The following is a 17,223-nucleotide window of genomic DNA, read 5'->3' as shown; positions in this document are numbered from 1 at the left end:
CAGCAACCTCCAACTCCTGGGTTTAGGTGATTCTCTTGCCTCAGTCTCCCCAGTAGCTGGGACTATTTTTTTTTGTTGTTGTTGTTGTAGAGTTTGGCTGGGTCTCGGTTTGAACCCACCACCATTGGTATGTGGGGCTGGCGCTCTGCTCACTGAGCCACAGGCGCCGTCCCCAGCTATTCTTTTGTTGCAGTTGTCATTGTTGTTTAGCATGCCTGAACTGGGTTTGAACCCACCAGCCTGGGTGTATGTGGCTGGCATCCTACCCACTGAGCTACGGGCGCTGCCCTTGCTCTTGGTTTCTTGACATGATATCTGATGTTGGATATGACCTCTGAACTAACGTGGAAAAAAACAAGACAGCCCAAATCTGCAACGCCCCCCCCAAAAAAAAAATGTGCAAAAGGTGGAAAGCACACACCAGATATCTGCATTGAGTCCATGACTTTTTGCTAACAGCTGAGTGGGGGATGGGACTTGAACTTTATTTCCATTTGGAAGCAGGAAGTTATTTAGTATCATTTTGTACAAATAGTTATACAGAACCACATTATGCTGATAGTAATCTTAGATTAATAATGGTACGTATATGTGCGTGGCTCTTGAGGTTATTTTTCATTTGTCACTGAATTAAATATATAGTGTAATATTTTTGGCAGCTAGTGGTTTGATTAGTAAATGTTATCTCTTATGGTGTTTAACGTATCATTTCTTTCTCTCTCTCCTGGTTCCAGGGTGTGGATGAATGGAACATAGCTCGCCTAAATACAATCTTGGATGTGGTTGAAGAAGAGTGCGGTATTTCTATTGAGGGTGTAAATACCCCTTATCTCTATTTTGGCATGTGGAAAACCACATTTGCGTGGCACACTGAGGACATGGACCTCTACAGCATCAATTATCTCCACTTCGGAGAGCCCAAGTCTTGGCAAGTTATTTAATTAAGATTCATTTATTTGCTTTGGAATTTTGGAAATTTGACCATTACACACATACTGAAGAGGATTTCATTCTTTGATTTGGTGGATTTAGATTTATGTGAGCTGTGAGGAAGTTTTTGACTGTGATTATCTTACTATTTCCAGGATCTTATTTAGAAACTAAACCTGGTAGTGACCTGTATGTTGTATGCTGCATAAGGACTTTTAAATCAATGATGCACCACATATATTAATATTATATAGTGATGGTCCCTTAAGATTATAATGGCCTGGAAAATTTCTTTTTTGAATTTCCATATGTTTAACTACACAAATTCTTAGCATCTTGTTAACAGTGTCCTACAATATTCAACAGTAATGTGCTATTCAGGTTTGTAGCATAGGACCAGTAAGCTATAGTATTGGTGTATAGGTGTGTAGTAGGCTACTGTGTAGGTTTCTATAAGTATACTCTGAGAAATCACTTAAGGACATATTTATCAGAAAATATCCCTGTTTTATAAGCAATGTTGCCTACATATCTTATTTTTGGCCATGAATTGATAGATATTTTAGTCTAAAAGAATTTGTTAGGACTTGGCACCTGTAGCTCAGTCATTCGGGCTCTGGCCACACACACTAGGGCTGGCGGGTTTGAACCTGGCCCCGGCCTGCTAAATGACAATGACAACTACACCAAAAAATAGCTGGGCATTGTGGCGGGTGCCTGTAGTCCCAGCTACTTGGGAGTCTGAGACAAGAGGATCACTTATGCCCAAGAGTTTGAGGTTGCTATGAGCTGTGACGCCACAGCATTCTACTGAGGGCGACACAGTGAGACTGTTTAAAAAAAAAAAAAAAAGAATTCGTTAGGCATATTGACTTCATGGAACATTTGTTGGAGGGCATATGAAAAGTAATTAGGAGTGAAGAGTTGACTTCTTAGATGTAGGTTTTTTTTTTGAGACAAAGTTTCACTATGTCACCCTTGGTAGAGTACTGTGGCATCACAGCTCACAGCAACCTCAAACTCCTGGGCTTAAGCGATTCTCTTGCCTCAGCCTCCCAAGTACCCGGCAGTACAGGCACTTGCCACAATGCCCGGTTAATTATTGGTTACAGTTGTCATTGTTGTTTAGCTGGCCCAGGCTGGGTTTGAACCTGCCAGCCCTGGTGTATGTGGCTGGCGCTATAACCACCCTGGTACAGGTGCTGCCTCTTAGATGTAGTTAGTTTCAAGCAATCTTCATGATCTTCTGGTCCATCCTCTGCTAAGAAAATGATAAGTTCCATTCAGTATGTGTAAGCTAAAAGGAGAGGAAGCCTGACTCAGGATGTGTATTAGAACCCCTTGGACCACGGGTATAGAGAAACATAAAAATATTAACACACTGGTGTTTGTAGGCATTTTTTTAACTTGCTATTTCCTGTATTTGTGAGTCTTTTCCTTCATCCTTCCGGGCAATAATTTTAAGATGTGTCTCTCTGGAAATTGCATCCTATTACATATTGTCTGTCTAGTTGGCATTATAAGCCTACCAATCACCCTTGTGTCTTTTGTGATCAGCCAGTTTCATGTTTCAATTTGTCTGCATTTTCTTAGTTCTATGAATGTTTAAATATCAGTTATATTTTCTTTCTTTCTTTTTTTTTGAGAAAGAGTCTCACTATGTTGCCCTTGGTAGAGTACCTTGGCTTCACAGCTCACAGCAACTTCAAACTCTTGGGCTTAAGAGATTCTTTTGCCTCAGCCTCTCAAGTAGCTGGGACTACAAGTGCCTGCCACAATGCCCAGCTATTTTTTTGGTTGTAGTTGTCATTGTTTGGCAGGCCCTGGCTGGGTTTGAACCCTCCAGCTCCGGTGTATGTGTCTGGTGCCCTAGCCACTAAGCTACAGGTGCCAAGCCAAGGCCTGGTGCATTAATTTGAGTTTTTAGTACTAGAATTTAGATGAAAATTTTTTTTTAATCAAGAAATGTGATTTTTTTTCTTATCCTTAGATCAGGTGATGTCTCCTAAAGATCACTTTGAGAAGAATATTTTGGTTAGGTATAAGACTGATTCTAGAGTCTGTATGTTTTGGGGAAAAGCACCACTGTTCATGTGTGAAAATAATTATGTTCATTTCCAAAGTATTTCTTCCTTGCACTGTGTTTATTTTCTGTAATTACTCTGTTAGTTATTTTTTCTTACTTTGTTCGTTATTAAGCATATAGACTTCATTGTATGCAGTAAGGGTAGATTTATATTATCACTATTATCCTTAACCTTCACTGTTACTTATAATGATAAAACAATAAAACACAGCATTGAGTTATGACAGCTAATCTACATTCCATTTTCTAAGATAACTACTGTAGGAAAAGAGTGATATAAATGGCTCTGAGAATATTTCCCAGTAGATTTATGCAAGATTATATTACCTCAGCATAAATAATTTTGAAGTAAACTTTATTATCATGAAAATTCGTTTTAGTAAAGATTATAATATATTTGAAATGAGATTTGAGAGGTGGTAGAAGCAATACAAATTCATCTGAGTATTTGGAGTGTGTGTGGCAGAGCTTAAACCCGAGGGACCAGCAATCAGGCTTAGTCCTTCTCCCATCACTGATGTGGGTGGCTTTCTACAGATAACCGTACTTTTCTGCTTTTCTGGACTCCAGTTTCCTCTTCCCAACCACATCCCAGATTTGCCAGAATAATCTCCAGTGCTCTATTTTATGATTTGTGGTTGGGGTGAGAGGAGTGTTTTTATTTACTTAACAAAATAAGAGGATGACCAGGTGATGTGAGTTTCTGTATGCACCCGTGTATGTGCCGAGTTCCTTTTCTGGTCATCTTGTCTGGGTGCTCTTGTTTACCCTTTGACGGTTTGCTTTCACTTTTCTCCACGGCTTGGCCTCTCCTGTACTTGACACATGTGTCACCACAGTATGTCCTCTTTTCTTCTTGCTTTATAGGCTGGCATTTACATCTACTCTTTTTCTTCTTCACTTGGACCCCCAGGTACCACATTATTAGTACGAATATTGCAAAGACTGCCTACCATTCTTTCCTTGCTCCAGCCCCCCCTTGCTGTCCTCTGCCCATGCGTGTCTTTGATTTTGCCTGAAGACCCTTTGGACCATGGCTGCTCCTGCCTTACACACCTTGTTTTGCAGCTTAAGAGAGTGGTTGTCCCCCGTCCTTCCCCCTTTCCCCTCTTACCATCCCCTCAGCTTGCCTGTGTGTGTCTTGAATGTGAGGTTTATTTTTATTTGTTCATTTGTTTTTATTTTGGCTTTGAATCATCAGGACTCAACATAGGGCCAAGCTATAAGATTGATGCCCTATAAAGAATTTATTCATTCCTTTATTTATATACAGACAGAGTCTCACCCTGTGTAGAGTGCTGTAGCATCCTAGCTCACAGCAACCTCTTACTCTTGGGTTGAAGTGATCCTCCTGCCTCAGTTTCCCAAGTAGGGGAGACAACAAGTACCTGCCACAATGCCCAGCTAGTTTTTCTATGTTTTAGCTCTTGTTCAGACTAGTCTTGAGCTCTTGAGCTCTAGAGTTCACCTGCCTCGGTCTCTCAGAGTGTTAGGATTATAGACATGAGCAATGGCCCCGGCCAATTCCAGAGTTTGACGAAGAGTGTTAAATGGTTTGGGATCATTCTGTTTAAGGGCAGGAAAGGAAAGGAAACGTTTATAGCATTTTATAAAGATTCTTGTCTAAAATGTAACTATTAAAAATACCAAGTTTCCTGAGAGTTTTGAGTTGCTGCAGGTATGCACAGCTCCAGGTAGAAGACCTGAAACATATTTTCTAGATGGGTGTGTGGTAGATTTGCTGGGTGAGAGTTCAGGAACACAGGCTTGTATTGAAAAGATTTTAGAAGATGATTTATGTAAACATTTTTGGCATAAATGTTTAAGGGATAAAGAATCCTTAGAGTAAGCAGATAGAAACTGTTTATTTTCTTGGAATGAATATTGACTTCGGAGGCAGAAGTCCTGTTTTAAAATCCCAACCTGTCACTTACAAGGTGAATGACTTGGAGCAAATCACCATACCCCTTTTATCATGATTTTCTTTAACTGCCAAACAAAGGCATGATTTATTCCCTGTCTACTTACAAGATTTTTAGGAGGATCTAGGGATATACCTTGTGTAAATGTGCTTTTTAAATTCTGAAGTGCTATACAAATAAATATTCATAATTATTATTTTAATGACTATGAGAATAAATTTTTTTTGGTCATAGTAGTCATTTGAAGTCTGAACTAGGCAGCATGTATCTGTATATACTAGAGCTGGAATCTCAAGGTAAAATAAAATACGATTCTCCCTTTCAAGCCTCATGTGTGATAGTGGTTAATTGCGGGAAGTAGATACCAAATATACAAGGTAGTATGAATCCTTCTTCCTGACACCAGGTAAAAACACAATGAATTAAGAAAGGTTCAGATTTGCTCTGTAGAGAATGGCAGAGGTGAGGTGTAGGAGGACGTGTCTTAGACTATGAAAAGGTCTAAAATCAGGAAAGAAGGTTTTCTTAGATGTTTTTAGAAATATTAATGCTTAAAATTCTTTATAGCAATGAGAAGATCAATATATACTTAGTTCGGTGTTTTTTTTTGTTTTTGTTTTTTTTTTTATTGGATCATTTGTTTAATGTTGCTATGTAGTATAGTATTGAAGAGCGCAGGTGTTAGTACCCTAGTCTCAGGTTCTGAGTTCTGGCATTATGTTCTATTGAGTTTGTGACCTCCTTGCCTCAGTTTGCTCTCCTAAAACACTCAGATGGTTCTAGTGCTCACTACATAAGGTAATTGTGTGGGTTAAATAACATATTGTGTACCAACTACATATACTGGCTCCTGATGTATTAAGTGCTCAGTAGATGGGAACAGTTTATATATTTGTTTAACATGTGTGTGTATGTGTATATAGTCTCCAGCTCCTCACCCTCCCACCTCACCCTCCCAAGGAGCTAGGACTACAGACACACACCGAATCAACAGGCTAGTTTTGAAATTTTTTGTACAGTCAGGGTCTTACAATTTTGCCCAGGTGGATTCTGAACTCCTGGCCTCAGCCATCTCCCCACCTCAGGCTCCCAGAGTGTGGGATTGTAAGATAGGTGCCACCCTGTATATTACATGTCTGCATGGCATGAGGTGTTTTAAACATGCACCTCAGGGGCGGCGCCTGTGGCTCAGCGGGTAGGGCGCCGGTCCCATATGCCGGAGGTGGTGGGTTCAAACCCAGCCCCGGCCAAATTAAAAAAAAAAAAAAAAAAAAACAATTAAAAAAAAAAAAAAACATGCACCTCAGATTTTATATTAATAAAGATTCTTGGTTTTAAATGACATAAACCTTTTTTTTTTTTTTTTAATTCTTGGGGAATCATTGAGGGTACAAAGAACCAGGTTACACTGCTTGTATTTGTTAGATAAAGCAATAATTGCGTCCCCAAGAGGTGTGTCATACCTCGTGACCCCCCATACCCCTTCTTCCCTCCCTTTCTCCAGTCTCCCATTTCCCCACCCCCCCTCCATGTACTAGCACCAGTTGTCCTCATATCAGAATTAAGTACATTGGATTCTTCTTCTCCATTCTTGTGATGCTTTACTAAGAATAATGTGTTCCACATCCATCCCAGTTAATACAAAAGATTTAATGTTACCATTTTTTTATTAGCTGAATAGTATTCCATGGTATACATACACCCCAGCTTGTTAATCCATTCCTGGATTGGTGAGCATTTAGGTTGTTTCCACAATTTGGCAATTATAAACTGAGCTGCAATGAACAGTCTAGTGCAAATGTCCTTATGATAAAATGATTTTTCTTCTTCTGGCAGATGCCCAGTAATAGGATTGCTGGATCAAATGGGAGGTCTAGTTTGAGTTCCTTGAGGATTCTCCATACTTCCTTCCAAAAAGCTGTATTAGTTTGCAGTCCCACCAGAGTATAAAAGTGTTCCCTTGTCTACACATCCACGCCTGCATCTGCAGCTTTGAGACTTTATGATGTGAGCCAGTCTCACTAAGGGTGGTTTTGGTTTTCATTTCTCGGATAATTAGTTCTGATAAGCATTTTTCCATACGTTTGTTAGCCATTCGTCTGTCGCCCTTGGTAGAGTGCTGTGGCATCACAACTGACAGCAACCTCAGACTCTTGGGCTTACGCAATTCTCTTGCCTCAGCCTCCCACATAGCTGGGACTATAGGCGGCCACCACAACACCTGGCTATTTTTTGGTTGTAGTTGTCATTGTTGTTTGGCAGGCCCGGGCTGGGTTTGAATCCTCCAGCTCAGGTGTTTGTGGCCAGTGCCCTAGCTGCTGAGCTACAGGCTCTGAGCCTTGTCTGTTTTCTTCAGAGAAGATTCTATTCATCTCACTTGCCCATTGATGTGAGGGATCTTGGCTGTTTTTTTGTTGTTTAATTTGAGTTCTCTGTGGATTGTAGTTATCAAGCTTTTGGCCGATTGATAATACGCAAGTATCTTTTCCTATTCTGATGTCTCTTTGCTTTGGTTGTTGTGTCCTTAGCTGTACGGAAGCTTTTCAGTTTAATTATGTCCCATTTGTTTATTTTTCTTGAGGTAGCACTTGCCTCTGGAGTGTTCTTCATAACGTCTTTCCTAGGCCAATACCTTCAAGTTTTCCTCGCACTCTCTTTGAGGATTTTTATTGTTTCATACCTTAGATTTAGATCTTTTTATCTATCTTGAATAAATTTTAGTGAATGGGGAAAGGTGCAGGTCCAGTTTCAGTCTTTTACATGTGGTTACCCAGTTCTTCCAGCATCATTTATTGAAAAGGGATTCTTTCCCCCAATGTATCTTCTTGTTTGGGTTACCAAAGATCAGGTGGCTGTAAGATATTGTTTTCATCTCATGGTTTTCTATTTGGTTCCAGATATCAGTGTCTCTATTTTTGTGCCAATACCATGCTGTTTTGATCACTATGGCCTCGTAGTACAGCCTAAAGTCTGGTAGGCTGACGCCCCTGGCCTTGTTTTATTACTAAGAATTGCCTTATCTATACAGGGTTTTTTTTCTGATTCCATACAAAACAAAGAATTATTTTTTCTAAATCTTGAAAGTATGATGATGGTATTTCAGTGGTATACATGGAATCCAAAGATTGCTTTGGGAAGTATAGACATTTTAACGATGTTGATTCTTCCCAGTCATGAGCATGTATGTCCTTCCATTTGTTAATATTCTGCTATTTCTTTTCTTAGGTTCCTAATTTTCTTTATAAAGGTCCTTCTCCTCTTTTATTAGGTATATTTGTATGTATTTCATTTTCTTTGAGGCTACCGTGAAGGGAATTGTGTCCATAACTAGCTTCTCACCTTGGCTTGTATAAAGGCTACTGATGGACACTCATTTTATATCCTTAGACATTACTGTACTTTTTGATCACTTCCAGGAGTCTTGTGGTTGAGTATTTGAGGTTCTCTAAGTATAAGATCATAACGTGAGCAAAGGGGGAGAGTTTTAGCTTCCTCTGCCCCATTTGGATGCCCTTTAGTTCTTTTTCTTGCCTGATTGTATTGGCTAGAACTTGAAATAAACCTTTTTGAGGTGTAGGACAAGTTGTTCACGTACAACTAAATTTTTGATTGTTGTTGATTCCACGTCTTTTTAAAAGAATGAACAAGTTATATGGTGCCAAATTGACCTAAAGATGTTTAATGTACATCTCCATTAAAATGTGAGTTCCCAGAGAAGGAGATACCTGTTAGTCTTGTTTGTAAAAGGATCTCTGGTGACTGGCACAGCATCTGGAATGACCCTGGCACATGGTGGGTTACTTGATAAACATATTTTTTTCAATAAACATTTGTTCAATGAACATCCTTATTGAATGGATTCCTTATTTGAGGTTTTTTTCTTTAAAAAAAAAAATCTAAAGCAGAACATTTGGAATTGGGCAGCTTCATATTTAACGATGTATTGAATTAGTAGCCCATTGTACTTCCTATTTGTTAAATTTTTTGTTTAGTAATTTTAGATCCATTACCATGTTCTAATTACAAATATTAAGAATAGTTGGATAATGGTAAAAGCTATATTCTTTTGATGTTTTGCTTAGAAGAAATACTCTTGGCATTCACAGTGGATCTTTTCTGGTTTTAATTTTTCTTCCTGGAGAAATTTATCCTCTAAATAAATTAAAAAAAAAAAAAAAGGTAGTGTAAGGTTGCTGTCAGCTATAATGATGCCATGGCATTGTACCCAGGGTGACAGAGTGAGAATCTGTCTGAACAACAACAACAAAAAATTTGTTTTTAAAAACCTTGTTTTGGTTAAAAAAAATTTAAGAAAATAAAAAAAGATACTTTCAAATTGAATATTTATAAAAATCAATTTCAGGCTCTGCACCCATAGCACAGTGGTTATGGTGCCAGCCACATATAGTGAAGGTGGCGGGTTTGAATGTGGCCTTGGCCAGCTAAGCAACAATGACAACTGCAACAAAAAAATAGCCAGGCATTGTGGCGGGTACCTGTGTGGGGGCTACTTCGGAGCCTAAGGCATGAGAATTGCTTGGGCCCAATAGTTTGAGGTTGTTGTGAGCTGTGGCACCACGGCATTCTACCGAGGGCGACATACTGGGACTCTGTCTCAAAAAAAAGAAAAAACAATTGCATAAGTTATTCTGATTCCTTAAGGCATATCCATGTATATTTGTCTTCTCCCCTCTCCTTCCCCTCCTTTACTTTTTTTTTTGACAGAGTCTCACTCTTTTGCCACAGGCTAGAGTGCTGTGGTATCAGCATAGTTCATAACAACCTCAGCTTCTTTTTTTTTTTTTTAGAAATAGTCTCACTTTGTCTCCCTCGGTAGAATGCCATGGCATCAAACAACCTCAATTTCTTAGGTTCAAGTGATCCTCCTGACTGAGCCTCCTGAGTAACAGGGACAATAGATGCCTGCCATAATGCCCATCTAATTTTTTCTATTTTTAGTAGATTTGAGGTCTTGCTCTTGCTTAGGTTGTCTCGAACTCCTGAGCTCAAGTAATTCCTCCTACCTTGGCCTTCCAGGGTGCTAAGAATACAGGTGTGAGCCACTGTGCCTGGCCTATGCATATATATTTTCAAGGTAATGTTGCTAATAAAATTAAAAAGAATCAGACAAAAAAAGAGAATAGGACATATACCCAAGGAGTTTGGTGGTAATTTTGTACACAGTTGTGAACTATGTTTGTTGATGGGAAGAAAGAAGAGAATACAGTGATAACTGGTAGCAAATATATTTATTGATAAATGGATTATATTTTGCCTGGCTAGACCTGAGCATCTAGTTTCTGAGCCTTAAACTTAAAAGAAACCCCAGCCGTGCTAGCACACACCCATATGCCTGCATTCCAAACACTAATCCCCGTGGACTGCTGGTCTACATAGAGTACCCTAAAGGAAGCATCCAGGCAGTCTGGTGTTTGTGATCTCAAAAGTAAATCTTGCTTTTTTCGCTGAAGTGATGAGATGTAAAGCATTTTCTCTAATTGGTTGCTAACAGTATAATGTCTTAGGGCAGTGGTTCTCAACGTTCCTAATGCAACAGCCCTTTATTTGATACAGTTCCTGTGGGTCATGACTCATAGGTTGAGAACCTCTTATAGTAACTCTAAATTCATGTATTAATTAAGTACAATTGATACCCCTCATTAGCATAGCAGGAGCTTGTAAATTCTGCTTCATATGCCTGTTTCTTTTTGATACTCTTTTACTAAATTACCATCACCACCTACAAGAACACAGAGACACTTCCACATGAAAAAAATTGTTAAATCAAACCCAAACTCTTAGGGGAAAAAAAATCAGAGGATTAATGCAAATTTACTTACTGTGTATTTCATAAAAAACGAGAATTAGTACTGTTAACCTGTACATTACTGTGTTAAGTAGTTCACAGATTATTTTGCTTAGCTTGTCATTTTTTCTGTTTTTCTCTTCCTCCTTTTCACACTGCTTAATTTGGCTATGTAGATAGGAGTTGGTATGGCATTTAATATATTTTGCAAAAATTGTTCCTCGACTTGAACATATAGGAAAGTGGCTATTTTTTTCTTGAGACAGAGTCTCACTATGTAGCCCTTGGTAGAGTGGGGTAATATCACAGGTCACAGCAACCTCAAACTTTTGGGCTTAAGCGATTCTCTTGGATCAGCCTCCCAAGTAGGTGGGACTACAGGAGCCCGCCACACACCCGGCTTTATTTTGGTTATAGTTGTCTTTGTTGTTTGCCAGGCCCCGGCTGGGTTTGAACCTACCAGCCTCAGTGCATGTGGATGGCGCCCTAGCTGCTGAGCTACAGGCATCGAGCCAGGAAAGTGGCTTTATTAATGATCACACTTCTATAGCTAGGCTTGCAAATGGATTTATAAAAGTTATTATTTTTTTCTTTTTGAGACAGATTCTCACTATGTCGCCCTCGGTAGAGTATTGTGGCATCACAGCTCACAGTAACCTCAAACTCTTGGGCTTGAGAGATTCTCTTCTCAGCCCCCCACGTAGCTGGGACTACAGGCACCTGTGACAATGCCTGGCTATTTTTTTGTCCTAATTGTCGTTGTTTGGCACGCCTGGGCTGGTTTTGAACCCACCATCTCCAGTTCATGTGGCTGGCACCCTAGCTGCTGAGCTGTACGCACCTAGCCTATAAAAGTTATTTTTATGACCATAAAAATATTCTTACTTTTCGAGGAGTAGGGCTTGATTAGTATTGTGAAGTGTATTGTTTCTCTTTCATGAATTCATTTCAATTAGTGAAGTCTTAATGTGTGCCAGGAACTGTGCTAATCACATAATAAATCCTCTTTAATAACCCAAAGAACAGATATCTCAGGTAGGTAGGATTGTTTTCTTTTTCCCCATTATTAAACTTAGGTTTCTGATAATGACTTGGGACCTTAAATGTTTTATCTGGTTATTATTGAGTCTTCCAGCAAGGATTTTAGCTTACCTGTCCGTTTTTTCCCCCTATAGGTTTAAAGTGAAAAGGAAAGAGTAAAGATTAAGGAATGGGTAAAAAAGAAAGCCTGCCTCTCTTTTTTTTTTTTTTTTTTTTTTTTGTAGAGACAGAGTCTCACTGTACCGCCCTCGGGTAGAGTGCCGTGGCGTCACATGGCTCACAGCAACCTCTTAACTCTTGGGCTTAGCGATTCTCCTGCCTCAGCCTCCCTGCCTCTCTTTTTATTATACTATCAGCTTTCTTTTGATGGGATTTTATGCAGAGCTAAAAGACAAAAATGGTTTTTCATTGTTGTTTTGTGTATAAAACCATGGCATAAGAGAGAAGATTTTCAGAAGGGTATAGTGTGGCTAGATTCTAATCTTGTGGTAATTAATAAATTGTGGGGATGGGTTTACCTTTGAGGTGTGAATGAGAGAAAAACCTAGCCCAACTTTGTTTGGTCCTTATAGGGTTTTTTTTTTTTTAATACATTGTGACAGTGTCTCTCTCTGTCACTGGGTAGAGTGCTGAGATGTCATTATAGTTCACAGCAGCCTCAAATTCTTAGTATCAAGTGCTCCTGTTCCCTCAGCCTTCTGAGTAACTGGGACTATAGGCATGTACCACCATGCCTGGTTAATTTTTCTATATTTAGTAGAGATGGGGTGCTCTTTTTAAGCCTGGTCTCTAACTCTTGAGCTCAAGAGATCCTCTGGCCGTGGTCTCCCAGCGTGCCACCATGCCCAGGGCAGAAATATTACTTTAATACTCAATGTATTATTTGTTGAATATTCTGGGGAAGATATTTAAGCTTTTTTAAAATTGCTGATAACTGATATCAATCCTTTTTTGTACGCCAAATAAACATATGTATATAGCGTTTAGGACACATTGAGAACTTTGAATATATGTTATAGGTAATATGAAATGTTAATTCTTTAAAGTCAAGTTTTCTTCACTTGTTATATTCAGTTATAAAACCTAATTATTAGGTTTTATAATGATGAGTTTATATAATAGTAATTTATTTTTTCTGATTGTTACAGATATTAATTTGCACATATATAGATATAAAACTGTATTTGAAATTCCAAATTAAACAGAACTGTCCATCTTTCTAATGCTCAATTTTTTTTTTTTTGAGACAGAGTCCTACTATGTCCCCCTTGATAGAGTGCTATGGCATCACAGCTCACAGCAACCTCAAACTCTTGGGCTTAGGTGATTATCTTGCCTCAGCCTCCCAAATAACTGGGACTACAGGTGCCTGCCATAACACCTGGCTATTTTTTGGTTGTAGTTGTCCTTGTTATTTGGCAGGCCTGGGCTGGGTTCAAATCCACCACCTCTGGTGTATGTGGCTGGAGCCCTAGCCGCTGAGCTACAGATGACAAGGCATCTAATATTCAGTTATTCACTGTAACTTTTCTCTGGTGGGAATTTTTCTAACTGGTTTCCTCCAGTGACTTGTCACTTACATGTTCCATAAAGAACTAAGCCATAGATAGCCTAGGGTATCTAAGAGGGTTAGGCTAAGCTCTAGTTCTGGGGTGGTCCAACTTTTTTTTCCTCTGCTGCACATTGGAAGAATAAGAGTTGTCTTGAGCCATGCATTAAATATACAAACAAAAAGTTCCATGTATACTTTTTGTGAGATCTGACACCACAGATAAGCACAAAAAGTCCTCACAAAATCAGCACGTGGCCATAGGAGGGTACAGGATGTAGATCCCTGCCAGCCAATTCCTTTTTTCAGGGGCTTTTATCAGGAGTCCTTCCTGGGCCTTAGGTCAAAGAACTTGTCCTCTAAGCCATACTTTTAGATGCCCAGCCTGTAATTTTCAGGACTTAGATTTAGTTACACCTTCTTACCAGCATGTTTATATTACTGTTTTAGTTCAGATTACTTGGGAAGTTGATCCTGAGATGTGTGCTGGTGGTTTCTTGGAAAGTGAGTACTGTTAGCAGTGTGGAAGGCTGGTGAGGCAGGCTGAAGGGGAGGCTGAACTCTAGCACAGCCCTGGCAATATCCTCCTGGCAGCGCTGGGGTTAGCAAGGCCCTTCATAGTTAGGCAAAGGAGTCAAGCCTTTTTTTTTTAAAGCAGATCTCTTATGGTCATGGTTTTTTTTTTTTTTTTTTTTTTTTTTTGTGCTTTTTTGCCGGGGCTGGGTATGAACCTGCCACCTCTGGCATATGGGACTGGCGCCCTACTCCTTGAGCCACAGCGCCACCCGGAGTCAAGCCTTTATTCCCAAACATGGACCATTAATTGATTGTGGGGTATCATCCCTTTCCTTTTTGGGGATCATGACCTTGGGGTTTGGAATTTGAGATTGGGGTAAGGCCTTTCTCTTTTATGAGGGCTACACAGGCCTTGTGTGGAAGGGGGAACTTCCAGCAGCTCTGATAGTCATTTAATATTTCTAACATTGGTCTATATTTAAGAACTGAAAATTTATGTATGAAATGTTCTTTTTTTCTATTGTTAGTGAACAAGAGTTCATAGTTTAAAATATTAATGCTAAAGCTTTAATACATGTACAAATATTAAAACTTGCAAATACCATAAGTAATATGAAAGTGTAACAATCAAGTTTATAAAACTCACAGTCCTTCAATTTTTTTTTTTTTTTAAGACAGATTCTCACTTTGTTACCCTCAGTAGAGTGCAGTGGCATCACAGCTCACAGCAACCTCAAACTCTTGGGCTCAAGTGATTCTCTTGTCTCAGCCTCCCAAGTAGTTGGGACTACAGGCGCCCACACAACACCTGGCTATTTTTAGAGATGGGGGTCTCTCTCTGGCTTAGGCTGGTCTAGAACCTATGAACTCAGGCTTTCTACCAGTGTTGGCCTCCCAGAGTGCTGAGATGATAGGTATGAGCCATTGCACCCACCTGGCTGGTTGAGTTTTTTTTTTTTTTGAGAACTTTTGGAGTATATCTTGCTTTGAAAAATATGTTGTACATTAACTATTTTAGAAAATTTGACTTACTTGGACTGGTCAACAAGTAAGTAGACTGAGCATGTCTTGAAAGGAGAAGAGAGTTCCCAGAGAAAATAGTTCACAGAGAAAAACATGAATCTGAGGAATGGATTGCATATACTCTTATTTGCATGCTAATGTACTAATGGTTTGAAATGTCAGCCTAATATTAATCAGTTCAAGATAGTGCTTATATTGTAATCACTCAGTTAATAACATCATTCTAGTTCTGTTTTAGTTTTTTTTTGTTGTTGTTGTTAAATCATAGCTCTGTACATTAATGCAATCATGGGGTACAATGTGCTGGTTTTATATACAATTTGAAGTGTTTTAATCAAACTGGTTAACGTAGCCTTTATGACATTTTCTTAGTTATTGTGTTAAGACATTTATATTTTACATTTAGTAAGTTTCACATGTACCCTTGTAAGATGCATTGTTTTTTAAACCACACAATCATGTCCTTAGAGGAATTCTGTATTCCTTGACCTTCAAAATTTTTTCTTTTTCACTTCATGAAAGGTACTAATTTTAAATAAAACATTATTCTTTTAATATCTAATTAGTGTTCATAGTTATTAGCATAGATTTTAGTTAGCAGAACCGTTGGTGATATACTCAGTATTTCTGAAGCAAAAATACTGTCCTATAAGTTAAATGCACAATTACTTTCATTTTCATTTTTTTTCATTTCATTAAATATTTGTATAAAGCACAAATCTTTTGTTGGTTGACTTGTATTTATTACTCATTTTGTAAAATAAGAAATTAGATGATATTTTGCTATAATGGCTGCTACATTTATCAAGCTGAATTTTTAGGACCGTTTTATTGGGAAATTAGATTTACCGCCATGTGAAATTTAAAAACCCCAAGCCTACCCACCTACTTTGCACACACTTGGTCTTTCCTAGCCTGTGGAATTTCTAGGCATCAGAACTGTGGGAAGGTCAGGGTGAATGAAAAGAAGCTAGGCTGACTGTGAAGACCTGGCTAAAAACATGGAATTCTGGGAGACTGTTATATCCAGGGAGTGTTTGATGCAATGGACCTTGGTATCACGACATTGAGGGTGGCAGCAGTTTGTCCTGAGTACGACAGGCTGACCCTATAGTCAGAAATTAGGTTTGCTCCCTTACCTTTTCCTCATTTCCCACTTTTGTGATTGTTTCTTCTTCCTATGTTCTTTCTCTTCTCCGGGTCATCCATCCTGAAGGAGCAGGGACATCATTTATCATTGAAAGTGACAGATGTCCCCAGACAAAGAGTATCTGTTCTGGTGGTACTATGTTCCGAGAGAATCACAAGCTCTTTCCCCTAGGTGTTTAGGGAGGAGAACAGGGAGGCTGGAAGGTTATGAAAAAACATATTCACAGTGCTATGATGAAAACTGATATATGAGATGGTTGATACAGCAAAAGAGGGAGCAAGGAGCCCTTCCTGGGGTTCTGGGGGTGACTGGAGCTGAGCTTAGAAAAAGGAGCAGATATTTTGCTGTGCATGTAGTGTTTAGAACAGGTAGGGGCTCAGTCCAACTGTGATGCATTATTACAAATGTGAATAAGAGGATATACTTTTTTGAGATTTAAAATGTGAATGTCCCAGAGTGTGGTGTTTCAGTTTATCCTGAGTGGTGATAACTGTGGGGGGGGTTGAGAAACGGAAGTTATCCCTTGACCCCCTGTTATTAGTACACACTAACTGCCTCATGCTAGCAAATGGGCATAGGAACTTACATTCCTGAGATCCACGTGCTGCAGCCCACCCTGCGTTCAGATCAGTGTATCTCTAGCCGCTTCCACTTACATCGAAGATACCTCGAGTTCTTCCTGCAGTGTGTTGTGTGTGGCAAGAGCTCTGTAACTGTCTGCTGAGTTGAGTCAGACTACATTAACGTGATTCTTAGTAGCAGCATATCTATATTAAAAGAAAATTCCTGGGACTGTATTCTGAAAGAATGAAGTAGCCCCCCAGTGTTACAGAGTGTGGGCCAGTTGCTCAGGCCAGGTATGGTGCAGTGGGGGAAAGAAGGACACAAGGCCTATTTTCAGGCTGCTGAGGGGTGAGTTTGGAGTATTTTGATGGGTTGCAAAACATTCTGTGCCTTCCTGAGATCATTCAAATTATAATCACCCTTTTATGTGCTTGCCTGCTCCTTGATCGTGTGATTGATTGAATTAATATTTCTTGAACATTTTCTCACGTTTATTTGATATGAGGGTCTACCAGTTGGGCTTACCTCATTGCCGTATAGCCATCATTTAATAATGAGCATCTAAATATTACAAATTTTTTCCTTTCCATGATGTTCTGTATTGCAGCAAGATCTGACAGTTGTAAAGTGACTTGT

At 39.2% G+C, this 17,223-nt stretch overlaps 1 protein-coding gene across 12 annotated transcripts in view; it reads left to right on the top strand.

The window, feature by feature from the left end:
- The window catches only part of KDM4C (lysine demethylase 4C), a 447,042-nt gene that overhangs the window by 106,778 nt on the left and 323,041 nt on the right, over positions 1–17,223 (top strand). For all 12 annotated transcript variants that reach the window (XR_008376280.1, XR_008376284.1, XR_008376282.1 and 9 more), the window contains one exon: positions 735–928. Coding sequence is in view for 9 of the 12 variants with exons in the window: in XM_053573098.1 (XP_053429073.1) it covers positions 735–928 (194 nt within the window). In the remaining 3 variants the exon portion in view is untranslated. The remainder of the gene's footprint in view (positions 1–734; positions 929–17,223) is intronic.

This window comes from Nycticebus coucang, chromosome 2 (genome assembly GCF_027406575.1).
Source record: "Nycticebus coucang isolate mNycCou1 chromosome 2, mNycCou1.pri, whole genome shotgun sequence".
In the NCBI taxonomy this organism is placed as follows: Eukaryota; Metazoa; Chordata; class Mammalia; order Primates; family Lorisidae; genus Nycticebus; species Nycticebus coucang.
Note: the sequence above shows the minus strand (reverse complement) of the source record. Positions and strands in the feature narration are given on the sequence as shown.